We start from the raw sequence: 12027 nt of genomic DNA, 5'->3' as shown, positions 1-12027 counted from the left end.
TGGGGGTTTTTACTATGTAACGGTGCTAGGGTTGCCACCTCTGGAGAAGCTTTGACCCGGAGATTTTCACTGATCTAGGGGGTGGTGGATTTTGAGTGGAACGAGACAGAAATTGGAATCAAAGCGATTGCTCGGCATTTTAGAGCACTTTAATCGCTTTTTATTACTACGTTAAAGTAAAACTAAATTTTTCACGTTTGAGAACGGTTCCCCGACTAAGTGCAAAGAATACAAAAGCACCAGCTACTCTCACTGTGGAGGATAAGTCGAACGAGCATTGTTCTCCTCCACAACTAACAAGAAAAGGAGAGCAAAGGAGGCAAAGCTGCGACATCACACTATGTGGTGTCGGTTATTCGTCGCCAACAAATTTTAATTTCGCAACAAAGGGGCAAAACTCACCTCCCTAGCCCAATTAAGGATCGCCGCCGGGGTAGCAACAACACCGCAAGAACTCGTTTGATGTTGACCTAGTCAGTTGGATTAGAACAAATCTGCCAGACCTTAATGCAGCTGGTGATAAGCGCAGTGAAATGATTTGGTAAAATTGCAGCAAAATAACCTTTTTACACCATTTTGATCGACTTAGTGGAATGCAACATTTCAATTGTAGCACAGAGAACAGACATATAAGCTAGAACAAACTTTCCCGAAAAACCTGTGTAAACATTTAAATGAAAATACGTTGAAAATCACCATCGCATACAGGTTTGCATGCGTGAGTCACCATTGTATCCAAGTTTGCACACAAGACCGGTATAGCAATTGCTGGCCGATCGAAGCTCCGGCCAGTGGCAAGTTGCTACTTGCTGTTGTCATTTCAAAGTGACAGTTTTATTTCTTACACAAGTTGAAAACTTAACTTGTATGTCAGTTCTCAGTGATTGTAGCACATAGCGAAATATTACTTTCCTTAACCCTCCTTAAGTCGCGCATATCGCCTACCGAACGAGCAGCTGCTGGTCCCCTAAGACGATTTCACTAGATTTTCAGTGCAGCGTGCACTCAGTGCACTAGCGCGAATTCCGGAAGGTTAATTTGTAGTAAATTTTATTTGTTTTTCATTTTCATTACTTTGTGAAAGAAATTAGTAATATTTGGTGAACTCTTCGCCACCTTGAAACGAAGGGTTAGTCGGGAAAAATAAATATGCACCAGAGTAATAGTTAACTTAAACTTTTTAAATATTTTGTGAAGAATCATTTAATTCCAAAAAATTGAACCTATGCTTCTTCCCACCAAACCCGGAGAAATTGATGTAAAACCCGGAGACCCGAAGATCGCTCCCGAAAACCGGAGTCTCCGGATCAAACCCGGAGGGGTGGCAACCCAGTGTATCTCTCCAAAAGTACCATTGCGATTGTCTTCCCAAACTTACCTGATTAATTTGTAAAATGGAACAATAAATGTCTTGATCGCTTCCAACACCGGATACTGAGATTTGGGAAACTTGAACAGCACCTCTTCCTTGTTGATCCACTTGACATAGTCCTCGAACACAAAAATCTCATCAATGTAACCCTGCAGGAGCATCACATAGTCCCGGAATTTTTCCGCTTCCGTCATATCGTTAATTATCGCAATGTTTGGAAGCATCTCCTCCATTTTCTCAACCAGCTGTTTCGTAACTTCCTGAAGTTTTTCCTCGAACTGGAACTTGTATGTCTCAAAGTTGGAAGAGTTAACGTCGAAAATGGCTTGTATGCGAAAATACCAATTGATACTTTCCACCTGTATATCCATGTGGTCTGGAGGTAACTCAATTGATTCTACCAACTGAGCACCCACCTGGAAAGAAACTTGTTATTTACCGCACTTTATACAACTATGAATATATTCTTACCCTCATCGATGCTTGAATTCTTTCCCTCAACTCTTCAATCACTACCGTCTTAACATGTGTCATATATTCACCGTTTGCCATCAGCTGCTCAGTCGACGTGGGAATCTCCAACGCACGGTCCTTAATCTCTTCAAACTCTTGGCAAATCCGTCGACTCTCCTTCCTATGTTCCACCGCAACACTTCCCGCGATCCGCTCAATGTACTCCCGGACAATTTTTCGCAAACTACCGATAGCATCCGATTGATTCACGATGGCCACATAGAAGTACTCTTTCATCACCAGATTCTTTATCATCTCGTTGTACGCTTGAAAATCCTCAATCTTCTGCAGATATTCATCAAACGAGCGGGACTCACTAAGAAACTCATCCAGTTCATCGCGAGTCTCCTTGCTGATCAACCCTGCAAATTGCTCTTGGAAGTCCTGCAGGTAACTGGCCAGCGGTTCGAACGCCTTTTCCAGAGCAAGCTGCAGTTCGTCATGCTTCTCCTGCAGGGATATGTCACCGATTCCAATTTTCATAAAATTTGCCTTAGTCACAAATGCCTGAGCATCGATCACGTTCTCGAGTGGTTCCATGCGTGATCCAACGGCAGCAATGTCCTCAATCGCATTCTGATACACGCTGTAAATGTCGTTTAAACTCGGGAACAGATCAATTCCATCGTCACAAATGGCAAGGATTTTCATTTGTGGAATTTTGTGAACATTGAGAACGGTCTTCTCAAGATGCTCGATGGTGCGCAATTTCAACTCAGTCAGCTGGCGGTTGATCAAACTGGATGCGCAACTGATCACCTTCGGCCACATGGATTTTGGCAGCGTACGACGATCGAAATGTTTCTTCAGGATTCGCGAGATCTTCGGATACCATTCTTGAGCGATGAGAGTATTGTTGGTTTGTAATTCCTTCTTGGCCAAATCGCGAAGCTCATTCAGGGTTATCTCCGCTGACATCCTATACTTGGTGTAATCGTTCAGAACCGGCGGGAAGTCGGTATAGGAGTAGTGAATGATACAGCGAATGAACGGATACGGAATCAGTAGATTTTTCTGGAGGATTGCCCTGTGCTTGAGAAAGTGTTTATAGTTTGCCGTTCGCCCGAGACGTTTGAATTCAAATTTTTCCCTAGGCGGAACATAGTCATCAGGACCGGGTTTGAATATTTTCTGACAGCTGAAAGCTTTCATAACTTTATCAAAGTCCTCATGAACGTCCACCATGTAAGCATCCAAGACGGTAGGATATTGCTGTCGCAAGCGCTTCGGAACGTACGATAGAATCTTTGCTTCGGTTTTTGAAAGCATTTTCGGAACCGGAGCACGCTTGGCATGCTCACGCAGTTGGTCTGCGTAGTACGATTCTGGTTTGGGTATAATGTCGTCCAAGTCTTCAGTCTTTCGGCGACATAGTTTGACTTTTTCCTAAAATTTGTATTGATCATAGTGATAATTAATATTTTAACTATTAGTTATCGTTTGTATTTAATGCTCTTATCAAAGTACTATTTGATAAAACTACCGTCCCCCCTAGTTAAAACGATATTCTTTGAACTATTATCAGTCTAGATTCAATTTGTTATGTCTCACTGGTCACTGAACTGTAACCTAAAAATGTCACTCACTCCTCGCCGATCAGGTATTTTGGGTATTTTCCTTATAATAGCTTCGGTGAAGAATTGATTAATCATCTCAATAAAATCACTATCGTCTTTTTTTCAATTTTATTGTTATTCTTTCAAAAAATCCAATTAAATACCTACCACTGCCGCTTTTCTCTGGATGAAAGTGTAATGGCGTCGCTCCTTGATTTCGGAAAGGAACAAATTCAACAATGGATTCTGCATGTACGGCTCATTATCGTACTTATCCAGTTTGTCGCACGGTTTGTGCAACTTGGCCAGCCGACGGCTCATTGCGATACCACCAAGTGAGCGCACTTATATCACGTATAAGTAAACTAATGACACCGGATGAAAATTATCAAGAATTTCACTCCTGCGAGTGAAAATTTCTAACTTTGTTTATCAACGGAAAATAGCGTGGGATTCGGCAACCTGGTCGATGGTTGCTGTTGGTGACCTCGCTATGCTGGGAATCACCGCCAACTTTCAGAATTGCGACCTTGGAGCTTGCACGGCTTACACGCATGGTCGAAAGCCACGTGTTGCTTTCTTGTGAACAAGGGAATTCGGTTGGGTAGAATGTCGATGGTAGGATCGCCTGTTGATTTTAAGCATTCAAATGGCCGTTTGGCTTTCGACGGGAGGTAGCAGGTAGTCTGTGTTTCGTCGTTAGTGTAGTAAACATTCGTTAAGTTTTCACACTGCACGGGGCACATTAGGTGGAGTCGCCTAAAATATAAACTAAATTCACAGAAAAAGGGCCAGACAATCGATTGTGAGATAACTTTATCTTTTCACTAAATTCAAAAAACGTACTTCACAAACTGCAATAGTTTATTGTCGCAAATTATTTATGAATGTTACTTTATAACAGAGGTTTTCAACCGTGGTAAATTAGACTATTGTAGGTGGTGAATTAGGTGGGATATATTTTAACTTGGTATCCTAACATTCCCATCGGATATTTGTCTTTATATATTGTTTAAGTGTTTCAATAATTGAGATACTTACTGAGAATGCTCAGGAACAGATTTCTAATTGGGAAATTACGGTTTTGATCGAATCGAAAATTATTTTTTTCTGACAGGGTAATGATGGTAATTAAGCGGGGGAGTGCATCATGGGGATCAACATGCGGAAAGAGGTACATGGAACGAAAAAGCTTGAAAACCTCTGCTTTATAACGAATAAAAATTGTACATTTCTGTAGTCTAAGCTGGCTCTTATAATTAGATTAATGCGGCTCTCCTATAATAAAGAAAGCTGCGACCAGAAATGCAGTATCAAAGGAATAAAGGCTTGAACCGCACCATTATACATTCAGAAACATCTTGACGTTCGACGTGCATAGGTGAAAAATTTCGTAGGTCACCTACTTTATATGACAACGGTGAGTATTATGCTAGGGGCAGATCACCTTAGAAATGTACATCAAATCTCGACAAACATATGATTACGGCCTAAAAGCCAACTGTCATAATCCACTTTGAATGGAAATTCCGGACAAACCATTACATGCCAATCACAGATGTTGATAGTAAACGAAAGAGAAAAGTTTTCTCTTTCATAAACTGTGAACTGTGTTCAGCTAGTAACGGTTTGTCTGGAATTTCCATTAAAAGTGGATTTTGACAGTTGGTTTTTAGGCCGTAATCATATGTTTGTCGAGAAATTTGCATCGAATTTGAAAGAATGCATTTTATGTCCATTTTTGCATCAACTTTAAACTCCATCGCAGACAACAAACGCCTTACGCCGATCCACTTCGTTCAATGTTTTGTTGGCATGTAGAGCTAATTTCTTGCAGGGTTTTGACGTTTTACACGCAACGAAAAATACATTCTAAATTTCTATTTTGATGGCAATAAAATGCATTTTATTTTGTTGGTGCATCACAAGTGATCTGCCTCTTGGTACTATGTGAACATTCTCTTTAATCAATTAGGTCAACAAGTACGATATACGTGATTTTAGCAAACGTCAAATAATTAACGTGAATTTCAAGATTTTCAGACCATTATGAACAGGCGGTATTAGAAAAACTCTAGAAAGAGAACTGCGAAGAGAATTTTCGGCAATTTTGGTAACGTATGCCCCGATATTGTATGGCAACAAGTCCAATGTTATAAGGATAGGTAATGTTCGATTGGATTCCTTTTTGACAGCTAAACCCGAATCCAATCGATACAAAATGGAGTCTACGCAGTTCTCTTTTTAGAGTTTTTCTAGGCGGTATTTGAACTATTCGAGCATTCTGTTACAGATATGCATTCGAGAATCTACGGTTTCCACTGATCTTCTCGAAGTTTGACAAGTACAATAAGTAAATAGTTGCCAGCAAACTCCACCAAGCTATTATTTCGCACATCTGCTCTGATTGTTGGAGAAAATGCACTAGCAGAACGACGAAAGTTATTTATTTATTTCTACGAATGTATGTTTCAATAATGCTGCCCAAAACAATTATTATTATTGTTATTATTATTATAGCTGTTAATAAAAATTATGTTGTGTAAATTATATGGAAAAAATTTGGTGGCATTTCGATATTTTTTTCTCATTCAAGAATCATTTACATTGTCACTGTAAAATTGCTGGAAATTAGATATACTGTTCGAATGGGTGTTGCATAAATGCGTTAGGCATACGGATGTTTGGGATGCATACGTTAGACATAATGGAAGATAAGGACAATGGACGATGCGACGTTAGACATAATAGACGTTGGGCATAAATTATCATGTATCACTTAACAAACAAAACAAACTACCACAGTGCGCAATAATGGGCAATACCAGCAAATACTGAAATGATTTGCCGTGCAATTATTTACTCTTCTCCGTATCTCCTTGGTGATAGGTTAGGGATCATTCATAAATTACGTAACGTAAATTTTTTTCAAAATAGACTCCCCCTCCCCCCATGTAACAAAATGTCACAAATTTCTCTATACCCCCTCCCTCATTACGCAACAAATTCCTGGAAAACATTTTTTCAGTAAAAACATATTACGTAACGATCTAGCTAACTCCCCCTCCCCCATATGTTACAACATGTCACAATTTGTCGTACCCCCTCCCCCCCTAAATGCGGTATGTAATTTATGATGATCCCTTATCATTGGTGCGTAAGATTCCTCTGAACACACTGTTTAAGAGGAAGCAAACAATTTTTCACAAATGAAAATGATTTTGGAAATCGATTTCTTGACCAGTTGGCCCCGCGCGAATTTAAAACCTTTTGTAAAATTTTAACAACTTTCTCGATCGATTTTAGCATAAGCATAAGCATAAGAGATCGCCCGTAGTTGCTACTCCGTTATTGACCAGAACCAAATTAGGTTGCAAAATGTTCATTGGAACAACATGTTTGGGAATAATATGATGAGCCACATTGTACAATCTATTCTGATCCCTGCATGCTGATCAATACCGACGCCGGCCACGTCCGAATGCAGATCTTCTGGGAAAGAAAGGAATGTTAGTCCGATACATGTTGCTACTAGAGACCGAGGAATCCTCTGCATCTCCACATATATCACGGGAATGGGAGAGTTGTTAGTAAGTGTGCCAATTGCGTTATCATGTAATAATTGCTCTGGGCAGCTGGCTGCCGAGAATTTGGGAAATTTATCATTTGTTGTATTAATACGATTAGCAAAATAAGCAACTTGAACTCCGGAAAGCCGGCTACAAGGAGCACTGCTTATAATTCTTAATAATATTCAATCACGCGACGAATTTTTTCGTGGTTTCTATCGTGTCGGTGCTGATTTTACCCGGCGATCGATTGAATAAAATGAGGAATCTTATACAGAAGGTTTATCAGACTCTTCCATAGGTGTCGCGAAGTTGGTGTTCTAGGATTCGCTCCATGCAAGCGATGCGACCTGTACATAGTTTATTAGGTAGTGGTCTAGTAAGTTTTCGAGAACACGATCGCTCGAAAAAGAAGATCTTGTTTAGTTTTTGGTTCTTTTTAAACTCTGGGTAGCCGGCTACCGAGAGTATCCTATGTTTTCTAAACAAAAGCAATTTCAACTCCACACGCCCGATCGTGGGAGGATTGCCTAGAAAAGCTAATCTTATCTGCATAATAGGCCGGATCACTATTTATTGCGACATCATTTAGACTAATTTGGCTATACCTTCTCCACAATATATTTTTTGGGTTGCAAACTACCGAGTGATAACACGTTATACACACAAAGAGTTATGATAGCTCGAGATGTTATAAATCAACGAAAGTATTTCCTATTTCTAATATCGGATTGTTTGCGAAATACACGTATACGAACGATTATATCGAACATTAAAGGGAAATACAGAGGATCGTTAACCTGATGCACGGGCTTGCCACCAATAACGGAACTTGAAATTAGATTCATTAAAACAGACGCGGCGAATTTTCAGTGCGTATTGACCTGCGATCATCGATACTAGTCAAATTAAAGTCTTATTGGAGCTGATTTCCCAACAACTATTCATTTTTATGGTATTGTTTTCTCCGCTAGATCTGTTCGCACCCTCTCATTCTGCTACTATTGGCAGAAGGCTGATAGCACCCAGTCGTCGCCGGTCTAAGGACCAAATGCCATTAATAAACTTAGACTCGCGTGGAGGCATGAGATAGAATTGAAAGCTAACCAATGAACATGACAGCAAAACACTTATTCTTCGTGCTGACATAACTGAAGGTAATTGCTTACCGGTCCCCGATTCCTCTCGCGAATTATCAATTCTCAAACCTCATACATGATTGAAGTCATCATTGTCAGTGCCATCAACGAACACCCAAAATTTACATGCGACAAAATATCTGCAATCCCGAATATTAAAGAATCAAAACCTCTACTCATTCGCAAAAAAATAAGAAAGTAAAAAAAAACAGTTGAATATCCAAGGCTGCTCCAAAGATGAATGACGCATATGAAACACCCAATAAAAATAGGTGACAAGGGACGCGGACGCAATTAGCTGAGCACCGCCTGACTGGTTTGCCACCTATTTTTCGGGCGAAGAATTTTGGGGCGACACCTGGTAGTCGCTAGTCGCTGGTGAAACGCCAATTATTTGAATATGCTAATTTTTTTTATTGCCGTATCTTTTTTCACTTTTCGGATTGAATTTTTTTCTCTGAAAAACCATTTTTCACTATTTTTAGAATATACACTGTGTTTCTAGATGTTTACTGTGCACTTTAATCGTCCTTGCATCGGGAATCGACGGCCCGTAATGCGAGGAAAAGATATTTCTTCATTTGCCGGAATTCGATTTTCACAAACTGTCACCACTCGCGTCACTCAAAAATATGCCGAAAATGCTTTTATAAGCCGCTTCACCTTGTGTAATCGTTAAATTGCACCCTTATTGACACTTTCGATAACCGGGAGGCAGTAAACTGCGCCGAAAATCATGAAAATTAACCGACTCGAAGGGAGCTCTACAAGAGTCAACCGCTCGCGACGAAGATACACACTCGACTCCAACTTTCTCGATCGATTTTAGATCGATTTATAGTTTTCTATTTAATTGTAGACAATCTAGACTGTCCATCAGATTCTCACTTTTAGTAATATTTGAATGTCTATAACAATACCTAGTGGACAATTTACGGCACAAGTTAGAAGGGAAAAACTTAAGTGTATTCTACTTCATTGCGGTTATGTCTCTGACATTACCCACCAATCTTTTTAGCATTGAAAATGCTTTACTCCACTATATGGGGCTGGGGCTAGATGTAAAACTAAAATCTGAAGATCGATCAGCGTCACGAAAATGTGGCATAATTTTAAACGACTGTAGCGCTGTTAATTGTCAATGGATTTGCGTCACTTAAATACAAATCGATTCAGAAATGTCGAACTTAAAAATTGATTGCAACTTCAAATTGCTATTTCAACCGTACACTGCTGAAAAATCTATATTATTGTAAAAACATTGTGAAAATTGTGAAACCAGACAAATTTTTCGCTTACGTTTTGTTAATTGTTGATGGATTGTCATAATTCGAACATCAATCGATTAAGAAAATTCTCAGTAAAAAATTGTTATCAAATTTATCTGTGTGTTCAATAAGCACACTATTGAAAAATCCGTAAATCTGCAAAAAAAAATAGTGAAAACATATACAATTTTCACAAGTTTGCGCAAGACTTTCCCTAACACAGACCTCATTTTTTGTTGGAGACGAACCACTGCGACCAGTATTTAGATCTATTGTGGTAGGCCTCATCTCGATACTTGTAAGCGTGCTACAAATTTCATCGCTTGGTATAAAAAAAATTTCTGACCGAATTCCTTCTTGCCATGCTGGCAGAACCAGCTAGATTGTCGCTACAGTTGCTGGTAGGATAGCGGAAGGGACGTGTTTGTCAGTGTGTGCTGGACGAATTTTTCTCGCAGTTCCAAGCGACGATGTGGCGGAACGGAAACGAGATGGCGAATAACTGGTTTATACCATGCGTACGAGTCGTGCAAACAAGGCTCAAATCGTTTTAAAGGATTCTCGTCCCGAATCGCAAGAGTTATCAACAAAACGTCCTTATTAGGACGAATACATAATGGAAAAAGATTTGAATAAGAAAGTTTATTTTATTAGCTTTATTAACTTTGCGCTTGTTCTGTATCTTTACCATCATAATATATGCAAATATTTTTTTAATTGATAATCTATAAACCCGAAGGTTTTTGCAAAACCTTCAAGGAAATCAGTGAATGTGGCAACCCTGCCACTATGCGAATGCCACACCAAAAAGAGTGATGAAAATATTTTCATTTATTCCACAAACGGATGGTCTTCCATCTGCTTCAAAAAGATTATAAAAGAGATCGTTGTTTAAAAAAACACTCATTTGACACGAGCTGCGTGAGGGGAATGTTCGTCTGTGTGTACGCAGCAGAAGCGAATCGCCGGCAAGGTTCGAATAGTTTCGAAGGATTCTCTTCCCGTATCATTAAACAGTTATCTACAAACCGTCCTTCCATCCTTATTAGTACGAATGCATAATGGAAAAAGAATTGAATTAGAAAATTCCTTTTATTAGTTTGTCTTAAATATGTAATTGTTAATGATCAATTCTATCTTTACCGGTGAGCAATAATATTAAAGGTAACAACGTAATGCGATGAAATAAAAGTCATGTCGGTTTATCGGTGACTTCAGTTCTAGAGCTAATACTTGTAACTGTTAGTGCTCAAATGAAAGGTAATAGGCACATTTATTGGCATTATTTGTTTTTATGAGCAATTCTTGCCAACATGGGCATGAAGGGCTTAAACCCCCATCTCAACAATTTTTACCTGAATGACGTTGATAATTGCATTGACCAAAAGCTATAAATTTATGACAATCATTGCAAGATAGCTTGGATAGCTTTATCAAATTGGTCTTCGAAGCTAGGCATCGATTGCTCTACAAAGAAAACAGAGTGGGTCGTTTATTCAAGGAAGCATGATCCAGCTCAGCTTCAGTTAGTTGGTAGAATGACAGCCCAAGTCCTGACTTTCAAATACCTCGGGATTTGGCTCGATTCTAAAGGAACATGCGGAGGTCACATTAGGTATCTAACAACGAAATGCCAACAAAGGATAAATTTTCTTGTGCTCATCCAAGTGACCTGAAAAGATTGTATCAAACAACGATCCTTTATGTAATGAAATATTAGTGCTTCTGTTCCAGTTTAGCAGCGAACACTCGCATTATTAAATCAAAACGAATGCTCTGTCGTTGTTTACGAATCGCCTTAGGTTGCACGCCACGGTGTCTTTGTCGAACAACTTTATTCAAAAAAATTCGGCATCTGTAAAACTTCGGAATATGAAAGAATGGACTTTTCCCTTTCATTTGAAAGTAAAATTAAAATATTCTGTCGGGGGGTCTAGAACAACTTTTTATTTTAAAGTTTTTTGATTGAAAACATAAGCTTTTTAATGAAATTAATTCGCATTTTTGCTACTAATTGGTACTATAGACATTCAAAAAATACTAAAAGTGAGAATCTGATGAACAATCCCATTGTCTACAACTTCGTAGAATGCTATAAATCGATATAAAATCACCCGAGAAAGTTATTAAAATTTAATCAGTTTTTAGGTGTGCGTGGGGCATATGGATTAAGAAGTCGATTAACAAGGACTTACAAAAAAATGTTGGGTTTAAATGAACAGTAAATTCAGATAAATTTCAATGTATACAAAGTCCCATTCTCAGCAGAAAAAATATATTTTCAGATTTCTCCGGGTCTTGAGCGAAAATGACATTTTATGAGGTGTGGTAATGTGTTGACCAAATTTATTCAATAATCTTATACTTTTTCAAGATGTTGATTAATGTAGTAACGGATTTTATCATGCCTTTTTCATTACTTTTCTCGCTCTAGGGGATAGCTAATGTAAACTAGGATGACCCTTCTTCCTGATCCTATCCTGTCTGGTAAAATACAATTGGCTTTTAAATTCAAAGCTTTGAATGAACTAAAGTAGACAGTTCGAGTCATTGTAATAAACGACGGATTTTATTGCAATTTTGGGTTGAGAATCCTGTTTGTCTTTATCA

General features: G+C 38.8%; 1 protein-coding gene across 1 annotated transcript in view; it reads right to left on the bottom strand.

Moving 5' to 3' along the window:
- The window catches only part of LOC131691193 (dynein axonemal heavy chain 12), a 32457-nt gene extending 28626 nt beyond the window's left edge, over positions 1–3831 (bottom strand). The window contains exons 1-3 of the mRNA XM_058977416.1: positions 3610–3831; positions 1844–3271; positions 1379–1788 (exon numbers count right to left, since the gene is read on the bottom strand). Coding sequence (XP_058833399.1) covers positions 1379–1788; positions 1844–3271; positions 3610–3762 — 1991 coding nt within the window. The 5' untranslated portion in view covers positions 3763–3831. The remainder of the gene's footprint in view (positions 1–1378; positions 1789–1843; positions 3272–3609) is intronic.
- Between the last annotated feature and the right edge of the window lie 8196 nt (positions 3832–12027).

Source organism: Topomyia yanbarensis, chromosome 3 (genome assembly GCF_030247195.1).
Source record: "Topomyia yanbarensis strain Yona2022 chromosome 3, ASM3024719v1, whole genome shotgun sequence".
NCBI lineage: Eukaryota > Metazoa > Arthropoda > Insecta > Diptera > Culicidae > Topomyia > Topomyia yanbarensis.
The sequence above is the reverse complement of the archived record's forward strand: the minus strand, read 5'-3'. Positions and strand labels throughout refer to the sequence as shown.